This window comes from Triticum aestivum, chromosome 5A (assembly GCF_018294505.1).
Source record: "Triticum aestivum cultivar Chinese Spring chromosome 5A, IWGSC CS RefSeq v2.1, whole genome shotgun sequence".
Taxonomy (NCBI): domain Eukaryota; kingdom Viridiplantae; phylum Streptophyta; class Magnoliopsida; order Poales; family Poaceae; genus Triticum; species Triticum aestivum.
In genome coordinates, this window is record NC_057806.1 from 18,596,134 (window position 1) to 18,616,297 (window position 20,164).

Sequence of the window (20,164 nt, forward strand, 5' to 3'; positions counted from 1 at the left end):
ACACACCCCGAGTATGTTGATTTCAATAGTGATGAAGATGACTTGCTAGGAGATGATGATTTACTTGTTGACAACTCTAGTTATGAAAACTATGATGAACTTGCTATTAATCATAATAATCAAGATAAAACGAATGACAATGATAATAAGAAGATTGAGCGACTAACTAAAGAACTAACCACTCTTAACTTAGCTCATGAAACTACCTTGGAAAATCATCGAGAACTTTTAAAGACTCATGAGAAGCTACACTTTGAAAAACTCAACCTTGAGCAAGAGCATGAGTTCTTAAAAGCAATCATGATGATCTTTGCAAGAAAAGTTCTTCTTATATTGCCAAGCGTTTACTCTTGTCTACTTACATGCCACAAGTTAAAACTAGCAACAAGAGTAAGAAAGATTCTTCTTCTAGCAGTAACAACAATCATGCTAAATACAACATTGTTGCTTCTAGTAGTTCTGTTGATTCCACTAATGATTCTCTTAGCCAAGTTACACTTGAGCAAGAAAACAACTTATTGAAGGGAATTATAGATAAAGGTGTTTACAAGAGCCTTGCCGAGAGTAAGAAATTTGATGAAATTGTACGCAAGCAAGGAAGACACCGGAACAATCAAGGTGTAGGTTTTGAGCGAAGTTCAATGCCAATGGAGTTGAGTGGGAAGAAGATCAATACCCCAAGACGAAGTTTGTTCCTCAACAAGAGAAGTATGATCCTACTTCTTTCCAAGGAACACAGGCTCAAGATGATCTTCCACCGCAAGACTACAAGCTAAAAGGCAAGGACATGCTTCAAGAGGAGATTGATGCATTTGAAGAAGCACCTAAGGTCTTGGTCAGGTGGATTCCCAAGACTACATCAAGTTCTACTTCATCAAGTATGACTACAACTCCAAGGATTCCCATAAAGATGGTGTGGATCCTGAAGAAGAAGAACTAGAGAGTTCTTGAGGGTGACTTCGCCAACATACTTCACTCATATCATTTTGGCGAGGACAAGTGCAAACAACTTCCATATCTTGCAGTAGTTCAAGGAGTCACAAACCCTCTTGTTGGTAAGACAAGGGACAAGGTAACCTAATGCTTTCATGGACATCATCCTATGTAAACATCACTCTATGTCTATGGATATCCTTGTTTGTTCCTTGTGGGACTAACCCGTGTAGGTATTGAAAGTGCAACTCACTCCAAAGGATTGCTCCAAAAGATCTACATCAACATTGAGCATCTACATCTTCAACACCTACATGAAGTCATCATCGACAAAACTCAATGTTAGTTCATCCCCCTTAGGGGGGATATCACATCTAGGGGGAGCTTTACTCCAATCAATTGAGCTAAAACAACTCTAATTGTGTGAACACAACAATGCTTTATGTAAAAGTGGCAACCCCACTTGTGCTTAAAAGATTAGTATGACCTACGATCAAATGTTCTCATTTGACTCCTAAGTCAATATACTCATATATAGATGACCTAGTCATCGCCAAATTGCTTGGTAGATGCTAGAGTGATTGTGCATGCTTTGTCACATATTTCATTTGCCATCTTATTGTGTGAGCATGTTGGATGCATATTTTACTCATTCGAGGACATCTATTTGTTGCTTTGATTGTTTGGCTTTTTTTTCTCTTTTGCCAAATGGATGGACAAGAATGCCTAAGAACTCCCTCTAGTTATCTATGCTTTCCTCGTCTCAAACTCTATTCATGCTACATCACAAAGTTTGATAAAGTCAGATTCGAACCACTCTATGTGAGGAGCACTCGGAGTCCCCGATTTGTCATAGAGTTAAACTTCCAAAACCTCTTTGTGCATTTCGGTATGACCGAGTCATCCATTTCGGTCACATCGAGATCACTAAGTTGATCTAGGTTTTCAATCTCGGTGCAACCGATTAGAACGTTTCAGTCACACCGAGTTGCAGTAACCGCTTGCAGTTCTGCATCTCGATGCCACCGAGTTGTGCCACTCGGTCACACCGATAGGGTTAGGTTATATATACTGACGGGTCAAATTTTATTGATTTTCTTTCTGCAACAAGCATGCAAAGGTCCTTGTAATGTCCTAACATCATGTAACAAAATACTGAACTAGTTTTTATATTTTCCATTCCAAGATAGCATTATTCTATTTCATAAAGATTGCCAAGTATAAACAAGGTCAATTACATACAGGCTTACAACTTACATGGCAGGGTCGCCTTCAATCTACTAGATGCACCAATATACTTGGAATAGCGGGCCTGAGCGATGATTCTGCCAGATTTTTTCTTCAGTTCCGCAGTAGCCACTCCTACTGCTTTTACGGCGCGCACCTTGGCTCCGATATCAATCTCTACCTGCAAATGGCAACATACACTGTTATAATTACTGTACAATTGCAAGAACTTCAGAAGTGAAGCACTGACAACTCAAATTTTGCGTCAGGATTGGCATGGTCATCCATGCACTTTGGAAAAAAAGACCAGCAACTATGTCTTGATCAGGCTTAAGCACTAGAGCATTCTTAATGAGAATGGAGTATAAACTAAACATATCTTGATATACGAACATGATTTGCCACGTAAACAATGATTTATTATCTTCAGTGGCATCTCTACCTAGTGGTAGCAGAGTGGAGTACAATTGTGTGAATCTACAAACTATTGGCTCTGTATGTGAATATAAGAAAAACCGGGCACACCGTCAGATATCAAACATATCTTCAACACATGGGGCATTAGAGATAATGTTATCGCATGAGCTCATTCCTCTGTGATAATAAACTACAATGAATTAACGTTCAAAGTTGGAAAATAGTCTTTTAAGATGTGAATTGATCGAGCAAAGGGATGTTGAAGAACCAAAATGTATTCACACTCAATTCGGTACGAAAGTCACTCACATTCGAAAATGCAGCATCCAGGTAGGAGACGTTTATCCCTAGTGGCAAGCCCCTGGTTTGTGCCACAATGGTGTAGAAGACAGCAGAGCCCACCAAGTCAAGAAGCGACCCTGTCGCGCCGCCGTGCAGGAAGTTGCCCGAGTTCTGTGATTGCCCACCAACACAACCATCAACAAAGATGCAGCAACTCAGCAGCAATCAGCAGAATGCAGTAAGCAAGTTTTTTTTCAGTGAACAATTAGATGATGGAATGGAACTGTGCAGTCATTCTGTAAATTAAGTTCCACAGCTACAGAACCATGGGAAGGTACAAAAATATGTCTAAAGAAATTCTAATGGAAGCACTTACTGCAATAGATAGTAGATTGGGAAATGAAATTTGCTTGGGTTGGGTGCCAGCAGATACTAATATTTTTTGTGAAGAGATGTAAACTGAAGTAGTATAATAGTGGACTAGATGGGAAACTGAATTATGCTTTGGTTGGGTAACAATACTGTATAATAATTAGGAAGCATGGAGCAGGGATTCAGCAGGGAAGGGGATGCCGCAGAGCACGAAGGCGTCGTAGAACCTGGAGGTCAGCGCGTCCACCTGCTCTGCCGGCCGCCCCCTCCTCCAGCAGCCGGCGAGTCTTCTCCAGAGCCGCCGGCCGGCCGATCTGAGAGAGGTGAACGGAGGATGCGGGACTTCCTTTCCATGTGGGCCCCGAGGCTTTGTTTTTTTTACGTCGTACTCCTTCTGTATGGACCGAGAGGGTTAACTGGCACATGAGTTTTCATGACTTTTTTCAGGGGACGCGTCTAGCCGGCGCCCAGCCTACCAATATGATTAGCGAGCGGCCGGTTATTTAAGGAAATTTTTTGCCCCTTCTTCTAATTAGAAAATCTTTTTCGTCTAATCCATTTTTCAGCAACATATTAAATAGCAACACAGCCATATCTTTTGGTGTATGCACTTTGTTCTTCTATGCATTTATTTATGGTTTTAGAATTTTAAAAAGGCATAACTTTTAGTCCGCACATCAGAATTGCGATCTGTTTTCACAGTTGGAATCTTCACGACATGTTCTTCAAAACTAGATCCCGCATGGGTATGTTTCGACGAACTAGACTTCGAGTCAACTAAACATCAATATGTGTGCAACTAGACTACATGTCATGCCAACTGAGCATATGTGTGTGCCAATAGTCTTTCTGTCAACTAAACATCAATGTGTGTGCAACTAGACTGCATTCCTTTGCCAACCGAGCATATGTGTGTGCCAATAGTCCTGCTAACTAAACATTAATGTGTGTGCAACTAGACTACATTGCCGCGTCAACTGAGCATATATATGTGTAACTAGTCCGGTCAACTAAATATCAATGTGTGTGCAACTAGACTATATTGCGGCATCAATTACGCATATGTGTGTGCAGTGTTCTGTCAACTAAACATCAATATGTGTGTAATTAGACTAAATTACAAGCCAACTGAGCATATGTGTGTGCAACTAGTCCTTCTGGCAACTAATCATTAATGTGTGTGCAACTAGACTATATTATAAGCCAACTAAAGCATCAATGTGTGTACAATTAGAATAAATTACAAGCCAACTGATTTTAAAAAAAAGTTGCACCATATAGTATTAAAGTTGCACAATGCAGTATTTTGGTTGCACAATATAGCACCAAAGTTGGCATCAAAAAAATTTCGTCGAAACATATCCACGCGGAATCTAGTTTCAAAGATCTCGTCGCGATGAATCCAATGGTGAAAACATGACTGAATTCTGACATGTGGTTTAAAAGATACGGCTTTAAAACAATTTGAAATCCCGAAATAAAAGTACGTGATCTGTTTTCTCTAACTGATGGGACTAGTGTGAACACATTTAATGCCAGCACCAACATGCGCTACGAGACAAAAAAAATACACATGCATATGTGTGACAGAGCGGCCGTTCCATATGTCCAAATAGCGCGCACGCACTTTTTAGTTTTCAGGTTTTTCAAGTACCAAAATTTACGTACAATACCACATTTGATACTCCTACAAGACAACATAAATTAACAAGGTGACATTGTGGTCACCCAAAATACACTGCAAGACACCAGTCCTGCTATAACACTCTACTCTCCTTAAAAGGACTCCGAACACCTAACACCAGCTACTTTTCAATCAATGCATCCCCGTTCTCAGTTGAGCTACACTGCCGAACACTCTGGCATTTCTTTGTTTACACATATTCCAACGTACAAGTATAACCAATGAATCAAACCCTTTCCTCTCGCCTTCCGGATCCCTTTCCTAGCTGAGAGCCACCATGTTTCCGACGAGTCTTATGAGGAGGGGTTGGGGGCCGTCGGCTGAAACTCTAGGAAAGACTTAAAAAAGAGGAGGAAACACCCCCGGTCTCTGCATCTGGGAGATGCATGCGGCCATATTATTTATTATTCACAAAGATCTTACAAAGAAATACAACAGTAAGTCCGAGGTCACCATCTAGACGACATCTGTCGCTACTCCTATCCTCTTGATGAAGCTGTGTCGAATATCCGGGCCAAATACCAAACAGACATCGCACAAAAGCCTAACATCTAACGCCGGATGCCCCATCCAAAGCCACATAGGCGGGACTGGGTAACACTCCGGTCCGGCGCACTCTCAGTGAGTACCACACGCACAAGTTGCAAAGGGCCGCCACCTCCGTCTTCCCTCAATCCATCCTCAAAGCATGTAATGACGTATCGACCTTGTCAGGCCTATCTGCCATCGACGCCACCACGACGCCAGACAACATCGACCTCCTGCATTGTCCATCGCCACACATCTGACGCCAAGCCTCCACTGCTCCATGCCGCCGAGAACCACCACCATGAATATGTAGAAATAAACACCGCTCCACCGAAGAAGCCATCCGCTGGTCCCTCGAGCCCGAGTGCAACTCTAAGAATGCCGCCCCCAAGAGGGTAACGACACATGAATGCCGCCGTCATCCGATCAGCTAATCTAGGATTTCCCCCGGAGGTACTGGGTGGGGTTGGGAGCTTCACCTTGATGATGCCTTCATGAAGGAAACAATTATAAGGGCATCGTCATCATCGGCTCCAGCCAACAACCGAAGACCAAGTTTTCACCCGGATCCGTCCCAAGAAATCCACCCGACAACATGTGCACTATCTCGACCGCCTTCAAAGCCCCAGATCTAGCCGCCTAGATCCGGCGACCAACCGCAACGGCAGTGCCACCGTAGGAGCCCTGGCGCACCAGCCACTGCCTGAATGCGCCACCACTGGAGCCTGGGAGGAGGGCTCCCACCCCACCTCGCCAAACTGCGAGAGCCGCCGAGATGGACCCCGCACGCTCATCACCATATCTGATCTGAACCAATCCGCGGCAAAACCACGAGATCGGCGATGCAAATCCGCTTTGGATAGGGATAGCACCACACCATGCCGCCGCGGGAAGCCCGAGCTTCACCCGCCACCACCTTCCAGGGCCGCCGCCCGGGGATCTAGCCTCGGCCGATAGGCTGAGCCGCTGGCCACCGCAACTAAGGCCACCATAACCCCACTAGCCCATCGAACGGCCGGTGCCACCAGATCTTCCTCGGAGTCCAGCAGCTCCACCGCCCCCGCCCAGCACCAAGCCGTCACCTTGCGCCGTCGCCTAAGACGCCGCGACGCAGATCAGGGGAAAGTGTCCCGGTGCCATGGGTGACCCGCCTCACCGATCTGGCGCGGGAGGGAAGAGAAGAGAGCCTCCTCCGCCGCCATCAGCCGCCTGGCGCTTCACCCGGTGACCTCCTCTAGCGGCGGCGGAGGGGAAGGGAAGGATGGACGTGCCCGGCAGCGGGCGCTAGGGTTTCCACCCGAGCCACCCTAGCGGGAGGGCTACACGGGGGTGGATGAGATTAGTACGGCTTGCGCCATACAGTTCGTGCGGAGACGCAATGGATGAGAATACGATCAATGGTATCCTCCTCCTGAAGGGAAACATAACATTTTTACATGAGCCTTCAAGCCATGCTTGACACGTCAGTCGGAGGTCTGTTACCTATGCTACAAAGCCAAGCCAGCAAACAAATTACACTTGAAGGGTGCCCAATAGCCCCAAGTGCAAGAGGTTTCAAGGAAACAAGTATTGCCCTCACACAGAACACAGTAAACTGATTGCGCCGATACACGACCCTGCTATAACACTCTACTCGCCTTCAAAAGACTCCAAACACCTAGCACCAACCACTCTCAACAATCAACAGTATGTGCCAATACACGACCATTGCCATCTACTACCTCCGTTCCAAAATATATGACGTTAGCCTGCCAAAACATCATATATTTGGGAACGGAGGTGGTAAAGGCAGCAGACATTATCGAGTCTCTCTGCACAGTATGCACTGCATTGCCATAGCTGATCATATTTGCATTACCTGAATGACCTACAACATTGGCTGAAACCCATCATGAGTCAATCAAGATCTCATGCAAAAAGATCTCCTGTTGGCAACTTGCATGCTCACGTGATACGGAACCAGGGGCAATGCCACGTACCGAGTACCCTTGAATCCATATGTCCCTCCAAAACATCACAATGCACCCATCTCCTAGAGTATTTTGCACAAGGCTGTCAAAGGCCCTCTTAGCCGTGTCATCCTTAAAGCATAGGCAATCGTTCCCATGGTCGCTCGGTTCTACCCAACAATTCCCACCTGTATCGAAGAGAAACACCTTGGAAATTCAAGTTTTTAACAACTAATCATCCATACATTTTAGGCTTGCACACATTGTCCCATGCCACCAGACACATCTCAAAGGAATCATTGAGTGAAAAGGGAGCAAAGAATGACAAAAGACGAGACCCTACTAGTCTTCACTCTTGTAGTTTCCTCTTCCTCGAGTCACGAATAATCGAGCTAAAGTAATAGAAAAATTTCAATCATTTCGATTTGTTAAAGGGGATAAAAAATAGGTACGAGCGAACCTTCTGTTTAATCCTAAAAATAAGTTCTTTCAGTTTCGATTAGATCCTTTTTTTCTTCCGGAGATCAGAGCCAGACAAAGATAAGACTCCACGGCGACACGATCAGGATGATCCAAATGGGTCAAAAATGAGTCAAAACTTGTAAAAGACCTTCCCAGTCCTCTCGTACTAGGGAAAAGTCCTGTCAATGCTCTAATGCCCACACCGGATATGGACCGATCTGTCTCACGACATTCTGAACCCAGCTCACGTACCAAGCCAACCCAAAGATTAGCTATCCATATAACTAAATTAACCAAATCAACAATTTTGTATTTGTAAATGAAGTGAGTCAAAGCTAAAAACTTTGATGGGTCTTTTCTATATGGGTTGCCCAGGACTAGAACTTCATATTATGCCTTGAAGAGGACTCGAACGTCCATGCTCTTCAGGACAAGATTTTGAGTCTCGCCCTCTATCTTGATGAGAGGAAACAAAAGCTCTTTTTCCCTGTTGGGTAATTAATCATTCAATCAAGTCTTAAATGGGCCCCTCTAAAGTTTGAGGCAAATGAATGCATTTTTGTTCGTCGATTGATCTCATTCGCACAGGTCGCACAGAAAGCTCTCAACTATTTCTTCATTTCCTCAAACACCCAAGCATGGGCATCCATGACTAGAAGATGGTGCACAAGTCTAGCAGAAAGGATGCCCTTGACTAGGACTAGCCGCGCAGACCTTTGGATGAGGCCCTCCTGCCAGGCAGGAATGACAACACACACTTGATCAAGCATCATCTTCCACTGGTTCTTAGTCAAAGGGTTGATCTCAAGATGAAGCCCAAGATATTTGCACGGGCAAGTGTCGATGTCACATCCAAGGATCTCACTCACCGCTGCTTGTCCAGGTTAGGTTTTATAATCACGATCGCCATTGACTTGTGCAATAGTTGACCTGCAAGCCAAATGCCTCTCCAAAGACCTGCAACGCCTGTTTAATGAACCAATGATTAAGGGCCAAAGGTCTGGGTGAACACCACAACATCATTGACAGATATAGATAATGGTTTGAAAGTGCAACTATCCCTGGGTGGTTTTGGTAATTCCTAACAACATATAGCTCATTGAGCTAATGCTACTTCAAGATAAACATTTCAGGAAAGCTCAATGATTGGCATGGCATGGATTAGAAATGTGGACCCGTGAAAATGCTAAGGTCAAAGGATTGGCTCAAGCTCAAAGCTCAAGACTCTACATTTTTTTCATTTTAAGTGATCCAAGATCACATTGAGTCCATAGGAAAAGCCAATACTATCAAGAGGGGGTGAGGTGTTGCTTAATGAGTTTCTTGCTCAAAGTGCTTAGTGATATGCTCCAAAAACCCTCAACTACTTTCTCACATCCACATATGTCCCAAACCAAAAGTCAAACTCGGCCCCACCGAATCTGTCTATCCGGCGCCACCGAGTTCAGTTGACATAGCCACTGCCAGAAACCCTAGTCTTTTCGGTCTTACCGGTAGGGATCTCGGTCTCACGGAGATGGGATTGTAATCTCTTTGTTTCCCTTCGTAACGTTTCGGTCAAACCGAGATGAGTGATCGGTCCCACGAAGATTACAATGCAAACTCTCTGTTTCCCTTTCGTAACGTTTCGGTACAATCAAGATGAGCGAATCGGTCCCACCGAGTTTGCCTGACCAACTCTCTGTTTGTCTATAACCAAAATAGGTCCCACCGAGTTTGTGTAATTGGTCTCACCAAGATTACGTTATGCTCTAACCCTAACGAAATCGGTCTCACCGAGTTGACATGTCGGTCCCACTGAAAATCCTAACGGTCACATAATGAACTAAATTGGTCTGACCGAGTTTCACGATTAGGTCCCACCGAGTTTGGTAAATTGTGTGTAACGGTTAGATTTTGTGTGGAGGATATATATACACCTCCACCCACTCTTCATTCATGGAGAGAGCCATCAGAACATGCCTACACTTCCAACATACTTTTTCTGAGAGAGAACCACCTACACTTGTGTTGAGGTCAAGATATTCCATTCCAACCACATAAATCTTGATCTCTAGCCTTCCCCAAGTTGCCTTCCACTCAAATCATCTTTCCACCAAATCTTATCCTATGAAAGAGAGTTGAGTGTTGGAGAGACTATCATTTGAAGCACAAGAGTAAGGAGTTCATCATCACCAAACCATTTGTTACCTCTTGGAGAGTGGTGTCTCCTAGATTGGTTAGGTGTCACTTGGGAGCCTCCGTCAAGATTGTGGAGTTGAACCAAGGAGTTTGTAAGGGAAAGGAGATCGCCTACTTCGCGAAGATCTACCCTAGTGAGGCAAGTCCTTCGTGGGTGACGGCCATGGTGGGATAGACAAGGTTGCTTCTTCATGGACCCTTCGTGGGTGGAGCCCTCCATGGACTCGCGCAACCGTTACCCTTCATGGGTTGAAGTCTCCATCAACATGGATGTACGATAGCACCACCTATCGGAACCACACCAAAAATCTTCGTGTCTACATTGCGTTTGCTCCCTCCAAACTCCTCCCTTTACCTTCATATGCTATTGTTTTACTTTCCGCTGCTATACTATTAGAATTGCATGTGTAGGTTGTTTGCTTGACTTGTGCAAAGTTGCTAAAATCTGCCAGGAACTAAAATTGGGAAAAGGCTAGATTTTTATTTGGTCAAGTAGTCTAATCACCCCCCCTCTAGACATACTTTCGATCCTACAAGTGGTATCAGAGCTTTGGTCTCCATTTGCTTTAATTTACATAGCTTTTGGTGGTCATAGCCTTGGTTTCACAACCTAAGAGAGTATGACATCTAGCGAGGGAAATTACCACCGTAGAGGTCCTTACTTTGATGGTACTAATTTTGCTAGTTGGAAGCATACGATGAAAATGCATATTCTTGGACATAACCCCGCCATTTGGGCTATTATGTGTATTGGCTTGCAAGGTGAATTCTTTGATGAGAGAGCACCGAACTGTGAAGCTACCGCGGAAGAGTTGAAGATGCTGCAATACAATGCTCAAGCTTGTGATATTCTCTTCAACAGATTGTGCCCCGAAGAATTCAACAAAATCAGCCGTCTTGAGAATGCAAAGGAAATTTGGGATACTTTGATTGATATGCACGAAGGTACCGACTCCGTCAAGGAATCCAAATTGGATGTGCTTCAAAGTCAACTTGACAAGTTCAAAATGAAGGATGGTGAAGGTGTCACTGAAATGTACTCTATGCTTTTTGTCATTACAAATGAGATTGCCGACTTAGGAAGTGAAGAGATGACCGATAGATTCATCATCAAGAAGATCCTAAGAGCCTTGGATGGAAAATATGATACCGTGTGCACATTGATCCAAATGATGCCCAACTACAAAGATCTCAAGCCAGCGGAAGTCATTGGAAGAATTGTTGCTCATGAGATGTCACTCAAGGATAAGGAAGAGCTCCACAACAAGTCAAGTGGTGCCTACAAAGCCTCATGTGATGCCCCCACATCATCAAATGAGAAGCAAACCTTCAATGAAGAATTGAGCCTAATGGTGAAGAACTTCAACAAGTTCTATAAGAGTAGAAGCAAGGAAAGAAGTTCCAAGTCAAGGTCCTACAATGACAAAAGATCTTCTAGTCGTGAGCGTAACTGCTACAATTGTGGAAGACCCGGACACTATTCAAATGAGTGTACGGCTCCTTACAAAAGAAGAAAAGAGTCTCCCAAAAGAAGAAGTAGGAGAGAAGAATCATCGCCAAGAGAGAGAAGGAGTAGAGATGATCGTTATGAAAGAAGACCCTCTCGGAGAAGCAAGGATTCGGAGAAGAAGGACAAATCATCAAAGAGCTACACAAAAAGAAGACATCAAGCTCATGTTGGTGAATGGGTATCCGGCTCCGACTCCGACAATCACTCCGACTCCGAATATACTCAAGATGAAGGTGTTGCCGGTCTAGCACTTGTGTCAACCGACTCCTACGACATATTTGACCCACCAAATGAAGGAATTGAAAGATGCTTCATGGCTAAAGGTCCAAAGGTAACACACCCCGAGTATGTTGATTTCAATAGTGATGAAGATGACTTGCTAGGAGATGATGATTTACTTGTTGACAACTCTAGTTATGAAAACTATGATGAACTTGCTATTAATCATAATAATCAAGATAAAACGAATGACAATGATAATAAGAAGATTGAACGTCTAACTAAAGAACTAACCACTCTTAACTTAGCTCATGAAACTACCTTGGAAGATCATCGAGAACTTTTAAAGACTCATGAGAAGCTACACTTTGAAAAACTCAACCTTGAGCAAGAGCATGATTTGTTAAAAGCAATCATCATGATCTTTGCAAGAAAAGTTCTTCTTACATTGCCAAGCGTTTACTCTTGTCTACTTACATGCCACAAGTTAAAACTAGCAACAAGAGTAAGAAAGATTCTTCTTCTAGTAGTAACAACAATCATGCTAAATACAACATTGTTGCTTCTAGTAGTTCTGTTGATTCCACTAATGATTCTCTTAGCCAAGTTACACTTGAGCAAGAAAACAACTTATTGAAGGGAATTATAGATAAAGGTGTTTACAAGAGCCTTGCCGAGAGTAAGAAATTTGATGAAATTGTACGCAAGCAAGGAAGACACCGAAACAATCAAGGTGTAGGTTTTGAGCGAAAGTTCAATGCCAATGGAGTTGAGTGGGAAGAAGATCAATACCCCAAGACGAAGTTTGTTCCTCAACAAGAAAAGTATGATCCTACTTCTTTCCAAGGAACACAGGCTCAAGATGATCTTCCACCGCAAGACTACAAGCTAAAAGGCAAGGACATGCTTCAAGAGGAGATTGATGCATTTGAAGAAGCACCTAAGGTCTTGGTCAGGTGGATTCCCAAGACTACATCAAGTTCTACTTCATCAAGTATGACTACAACTCCAAGGATTCTCATAAAGATGGTGTGGATCCTGAAGAAGAAGAACTAGAGAGTTCTTGAGGGTGACTCCGCCAACATACTTCACTCATATCATTTTGGTGAGGACAAGTGCAAACAACTTCCATATCTTGCAGTAGTTCAAGGAGTCACAAACCCTCTTATTGGTAAGACAAGGGACAAGGTAACCTAATGCTTTCATGGACATCATCCTATGTAAACATCACTCTATGTCTATGGATATCCTTGTTTGTTCCTTGTGGGACTAACCCGTGTAGGTATTGAAAGTGCAACTCACTCCAAAGGATTGCTCCAAAAGATCTACATCAACATTGAGCATCTACATCTTCAACACCTACATGAAGTCATCATCGACAAAACTCAATGTTAGTTCATCCCTCTTAGGGGGGATATCACATCTAGGGGGAGCTTTACTCCAATCAATTGAGCTAAAACAACTCTAATTGTGTGAACACAACAATGCTTTATGTAAAAGTGGCAACCCCACTTGTGCTTAAACGATTAGTATGACCTACGATCAAATGTTCTCATTTGACTCCTAAGTCAATATACTCATATATAGATGACCTAGTCATCGCCAAATTGCTTGATAGATGCTAGAGTGATTGTGCATGCTTTGTCACATATTTCATTTGCCATCTTATTGTGTGAGCATGTTGGATGCATATTTTACTCATTCGAGGACATCCATTTGTTGCTTTGATTGTTTCGCTTTTTTTTTCTCTTTTGCCAAATGGATGGACAAGAATGCCTAAGAACTCCCTCTAGTTATCTATGCTTTCCTCGTCTCAAACTCTATTCATGCTACATCACAAAGTTTGATAAAGTCAGATTCGAACCACTCTATGTGAGGAGCACTCGGAGTCCCCGATTTGTCATAGAGTTAAACTTCCAAAACCTCTTTGTGCATTTCGGTATGACCGAGTCATCCATTTTGGTCACATCGAGATCACTAAGTTGATCTAGGTTTTCAATCTCGGTGCAACCGATTAGAACGTTTCAGTCACACCGAGTTGCGGTAACCGCTTGCAGTTCTGCATCTCGGTGCCACCAAGTTGTTCCACCCAGTCACACCGATAGGGTTAGGTTATATATACTGACGGGTCAAATTTTATTGATTTTATTTCTGCAACAAAGCATGCAAAGGTCCTTGTAATGTCCTAACATCATGTAACAAAATACTGAACTAGTTTTTATATTTTCCATTCCAAGATAGCATTATTCTATTTCATAAAGATTGCCAAGTATAAACAAGGTCAATTACATACAGGCTTACAACTTACATGGCAGGGTCGCCTTCAGTCTACTAGATGCACCAATATACTTGGAATAGCGGGCCTGAGCGATGATTCTGCCAGATTTTTTCTTCAGTTCCGCAGTAGCCACTCCTACTGCTTTTACGGCGCGCACCTTGGCTCCGATATCAATCTCTACCTGCAAATGGCAACATACACTGTTATAGTTACTGTACAATTGCAAGAACTTCAGAAGTGAAGCACTGACAACTCAAATTTTGCGTCAGGATTGGCATGGTCATCCATGCACTTTGGAAAAAAAGACCAGCAACTATATCTTGATCAGGCTTAAGCACTAGAGCATTCTTAATGAGAATGGAGTATAAACTAAACAAATCTTGATATATGAACATGATTTGCCACGTAAACAATGATTTATTATCTTCAGTGGCATCTCTACCTAGTGGTAGCAGAGTGGAGTACAATTGTGTGAATCTACAAACTATTGGCTCTGTATGTGAATATAAGCAAAACCGGGCACACCGTCAGATATCAAACATATCTTCAACACATGGGGCATTAGAGACAATGTTATTGCATGAGCTCATTCCTCTGTAATAATAAACTACAATGAATTAACGTTCAGAGTTGGAAAATAGCCTTTTAAGATGTGAATTGATCGAGCAAAGGGATGTTGAAGAACCAAAATGTATTCACACTCAATTCGGTATGAAAGTCACTCACATTCGAAAATGCCGCATCCAGGTAGGAGACGTTTATCCCTAGTGGCAAGCCCCTGGTTTGTGCCACAGTGGTGTAGAAGACAGCAGAGCCCACCAAGTCAAGCAGCGACCCTGTCGCGCCGCCGTGCAGGAAGTTGCCCGAGTTCTGTGATTGCCCACCAACACAACCATCAACAAAGATGCAGCAACTCAGCAGCAATCAGCAGAATACAGTAAGCAAGTTTTTTTTTCAGTGAACAATTAGATGATGGAATGGAACTGTGCAGTCATTCTGTAAATTAAGTTCCACAGCTACAGAACCATGGGAAGGTACAAAAATATGTCTAAAGAAATTCTAATGGAAGCACTTACTGCAATAGATAGTAGATTGGGAAATAAAATTTGCTTGGGTTGGGTGCCAGCAGATACTAATATTTTTTGTGAAGAGATGTAAACTGAAGTAGTATAATAGTGGAGTAGATGGGAAACTAAATTATGCTTTGGTTGGGTAACAATACTGTATAATAATTAGGAAGCATGGAGCAGGGATTCAGCAGGGAAGGGGATGCCGCAGAGCACGAAGGCGTCGTAGAACCCGGAGGTCAGCGCGTCCACCTGCTCTGCCGGCCGCCCCCTCCTCCAGCAGCCGGCGAGTCTTCTCCAGAGCCGCCGGCCGGCCGATCTGAGAGAGGTGAACGGAGGATGCGGGACTTCCTTTCCGTGTGGGCCCCGAGGCTTTGTTTTTTTTACGTCGTACTCCTTCTATATGGACCGAGAGGGTTAACTGGCACATGAGTTTTCATGACTTTTTTCAGGGGACGCGTCTAGCCGGCGCCCAGCCGCCCAATATGATTAGCGAGCGGCCGGTTATTTAAGGAATTTTTTTGCCCCTTCTTCTAATTAGAAAATCTTTTTCGTCTAATCCATTTTTCAGCAACATATTAAATAGCAACACAGCCATATCTTTTGGTGTATGCACTTTGTTCTTCTATGCATTTATTTATGGTTTCAGAATTTTAAAAAGGCATAACTTTTAGTCCGCACATCAGAATTGCGATCTGTTTTCACAGTTGGAATCTTCACGACATGTTCTTCAAAACTAGATCCCGCATGGGTATGTTTCGACGAACTAGTCTTCCTGTCAACTAAACATCAATATGTGTGCAACTAGACTACATGTCATGCCAACTGAGCATATGTGCGTGCCAATAGTCTTTCTGTCAACTAAACATCAATGTGTGTGCAACTAGACTGCATTCCCTTGCCAACCGAGCATATGTGTGTGCCAATAGTCCTGCCAACTAAACATCAATGTGTGTCCAACTAGACTACATTGCCGCGTCAACTGAGCATATATATGTGTAACTAGTCCTGTCAACTAAATATCAATGTGTGCAACTAGACTATATTGCGGCATCAATTACGCATATGTGTGTGTAGTGTTCTGTCAACTAAACATCAATATGTGTGTAATGAGACTAAATTACAAGCCAACTGAGCATATGTGTTTGCAACTAGTCCTTCTGGCAACTAATCATTAATGTGTGTGCAACTAGACTATATTATAAGCCAACTAAAGCATCAATGTGTGTACAATTAGAATAAATTACAAGCCAACTGATTTTAAAAAAAAGTTGCACCATATAGTATTAAAGTTGCACAATGCAGTATTTTAGTTGCACAATATAGCACCAAAGTTGGCATCAAAAAAATTTCATCGAAACATATCCACGCGGAATCTAGTTTCAAAGATCTCGTCGCGATGAATCCAATGGTGAAAACAGGACTGAATTCTGACATGTGGTTTAAAAGATACGGCTTTAAAACAATTTGAAATCCCGAAATAAAAGTACATGATCTGTTTTCTCTAACTGATGGGACTAGTGTGAACACATTTAATGCCAGCACCAACATGCGCTACGAGACAAAAAAATACACATGCATATGTGTGACAGAGCGGCCGTTCGATATGTCCAAATAGCGTGCACGCACTTTTTAGTTTTCAGTTTTTTCAAGTACGAAAATTTACGTACAATACCACATTTGATACTCCTACAAGACAACATAAATTAACAAGGTGACATTGTGGTCACCCAAAATACACTGCAAGACACCAGTCCTGCTATAACACTCTACTCTCCTTAAAAGGACTCCGAACACCTAACACCATCTACTTTTCAATCAATGCATCCCCGTTCTCAGTTGAGCTACACTGCCGAACACTCTGCCATTTCTTTGTTTACACATATTCCAACGTACAAGTATAACCAATGAATCAAACCCTTTCCTCTCGCCTTCCGGATCCCTTTCCTAGCTGAGAGCCACCATGTTTCCGACGAGTCTTATGAGGAGGGGTTGGGGGCCGTCGGCTGAAACTCTAGGAAAGACTTAAAAAAGAGGAGGAAACACCCCCGGTCTCTGCATCTGGGAGATGCATGCGGCCATATTATTTATTATTCACAAAGATCTTACAAAAAAATACAACAGTAAGTCCGAGGTCACCATCTAGACGACATCTGTCGCTACTCCTATCCTCTTGATGAAGCTGTGTCGAATATCCGGGCCAAATACCAAACAGACATCGCACAAAAGCCTAACATCTAACGCCACCTCCGTCTTCCCTCAATCCATCCTCAAAGCATGTAATGACGTATCGACCTTGTCAGGCCTATCTGCCATCGACGCCACCACGACACCAGACAACATCGACCTCCTGCGTTGTCCATCGCCACACATCTGACGCCAAGCCTCCACTGCTCCATGCCGCCGAGAACCACCACCATGAATATGTAGAAATAAACACCGCTCCACCGAAGAAGCCATCCGCTGGTCCCTCGAGCCCGAGTGCAACTCCAAGAATGCCGCCCCCAAGAGGGTAACGACACATGAATGCCGCCGTCATCCGATCAGCTGATCTAGGATTTCCCCCGAAGGTACTGGGTGGGGTTGGGAGCTTCACCTTGATGATGCCTTCATGAAGGAAACAATTATAAGGGCATCGTCATCATCGGCTCCGGCCAACAACCGAAGACCAAGTTTTCACCCGGATCCGTCCCAAGAAATCCACCCGACAACATGTGCACTATCTTGACCGCCTTCAAAGCCCCAGATCTAGCCGCCTAGATCCGGCGACCAACCGCAACGGCAGTGCCACCGTAGGAGCCCTGGCGCACCAGCCACTGCCTGAATGCGCCACCACTGGAGCCTGGGAGGAGGGCTCCCACCCCACCTCGCCAAACTGCGAGAGCCGCCGAGATGGACCCCGCACGCTCATCACCATATCTGATCTGAACCAATCCGCGGCAAAACCACGAGATCGGCGATGCAAATCCGCTTTGGATAGGGATAGCACCACACCATGCCGCCGCGGGAAGCCCGAGCTTCACCCGCCACCACCTTCCAGGGCCGCCGCCCGGGGATCTAGCCTCGGCCGATAGGCTGAGCCGCTGGCCACCGCAACTAAGGCCACCATAACCCCACTAGCCCATCGAACGGCCGGTGCCACCAGATCTTCCTCGGAGTCCAGCAGCTCCACCGCCCCCGCCCAGCACCAAGCCGTCACCTTGCGCCGTCGCCTAAGACGCCGCGATGCAGATCAGGGGAAAGCGTCCCGGCGCCATGGGTGACCCGCCTCACCGATCTGGCGCGGGAGGGAAGAGAAGAGAGCCTCCTCCGCCGCCATTAGCCGCCTGGGGCTTCACCCGGTGACCTCCTCTAGCGGCGACGGAGGGGAAGGGAAGGATTGACGTGCCCGGCGGCGGGCGCTGGGGTTTCCACCCGAGCCACCCTAGCGGGAGGGCTACACGGGGGTGGATGAGATTAGTTCGGCTTGCGCCATACAGTTCGTGCGGAGACGCAATGGATGAGAATACGATCAATGGTATCCTCCTCCTGAAGGGAAACATAACATTTTTACATGAGCCTTCAAGCCATGCCTGACACGTCAGTCGGAGGTCCGTTACCTATGCTACAAAGCCAAGCCAGCAAACAAATTACACTTGAAGGGTGCCCAATAGCCCCAAGTGCAAGAGGTTGCAAGGAAACAAGTATTCCCCTCACACAGAACACAGTAAACTGATTGCGCCGATACACGAACCTGCTATAACACTCTACTCTCCTTCAAAAGACTCCAAACACCTAGCACCAACCACTCTCAACAATCAACAGTATGTGCCAATACACGACCATTGCCATCTACTACCTCCGTTCCAACATATATGACGTTAGCCTGCCAAAACATCATATATTTGGGAACGGAGGTGGTAAAGGCAGCAGACATTGTCGAGTCTCTCTGCACAGTATGCACTGCATTGCCATAGCTGATCATATTTGCATTACCTGAATGACCTACAACATTGGCTGAAACCCATCATGAGTCAATCAAGATCTCATGCAAAAAGATCTCCTGTTGGCAACTTGCATGCTCACGTGATACGGAACCAGGGGCAATGCCACGTACCGAGTACCCTTGAATCCATATGTCCCTCCAAAACATCACAATGCACCCATCTCCTAGAGTATTTTGCACAAGGCTGTCAAAGGCCCTCTTAGCCGTGTCATCCTTAAAGCATAGGCAATCGTTGCCATGGTTGCTCGGTTCTACCCAACAATTCCCACCTGTATCGAAGAGAAACACCTTGGAAATTCAAGTTTTTAACAACTAATCATCCATACATTTTAGGCTTGCACACATTGTCCCATGCCACCAGACACATCTCAAAGGAATCATTGAGTGAAAAGGGAGCAAAGAATGACAAAAGACGAGACCCTACTAGTCTTCACTCTTGTAGTTTCCTCTTCCTCGAGTCACGAATAATCCAGCTAAAGTAATAGAAAAATTTCAATCATTTCGATTTGTTCGAGGGGATAAAAAATAGGTACGAGCGAACCTTCTGTTTAACCCTAAAAATAAGTTCTTTCAGTTTCGATTAGATCCTTTTTTTCTTCCGGAGATCAGAGCCAGACAAAGATAAGACTCCACGGCGGCACGATCAGGATGATCCAAATGGGTCAAAAATGAGTCAAAACTTGTAAAAGACCTTCCCAGTCCTCTTGTACTAGGGAAAAGTCCTGTCAATGCTCTAATGCCCACACCGGATATGGACCGATCTGTCTCACGACATTCTGAACCCAGCTCACGTACCAAGCCAACCCAAAGATTAGCTATCCATATAACTAAATTAACCAAATCAACAATTTTGTATTTGTAAATGAAGTGAGTCAAAGTTAAAAACTTTGATGGGTCTTTTCTATATGGGTTGCCCAGGACTAGAACTGCATATTATGCCTTGAAGAGGACTCGAACGTCCATGCTCTTCAGGACAAGATTTTGAGTCTCGCCCTCTATCTTGATGAGAGGAAACAAAAGCTCTTTTTCCCTGTTGGGTAATTAATCATTCAATCAAGTCTCAAATGGGC

General features: G+C 44.3%; 1 protein-coding gene across 1 annotated transcript; it reads right to left on the bottom strand.

Moving 5' to 3' along the window:
• Window positions 1–14,061: 14,061 nt before the first annotated feature.
• On the bottom strand, window positions 14,062–18,428 carry LOC123101143 (acyl-coenzyme A thioesterase 13-like). Its single transcript, XM_044522734.1, has 4 exons — window positions 18,383–18,428; window positions 15,006–15,058; window positions 14,769–14,912; window positions 14,062–14,223 (listed from the first exon to the last, which is right to left on the bottom strand). Exons 1-4 carry the CDS (start codon window positions 18,426–18,428, stop codon window positions 14,062–14,064), a joined length of 405 nt encoding a protein of 134 aa, XP_044378669.1.
• Window positions 18,429–20,164: the final 1,736 nt, after the last annotated feature.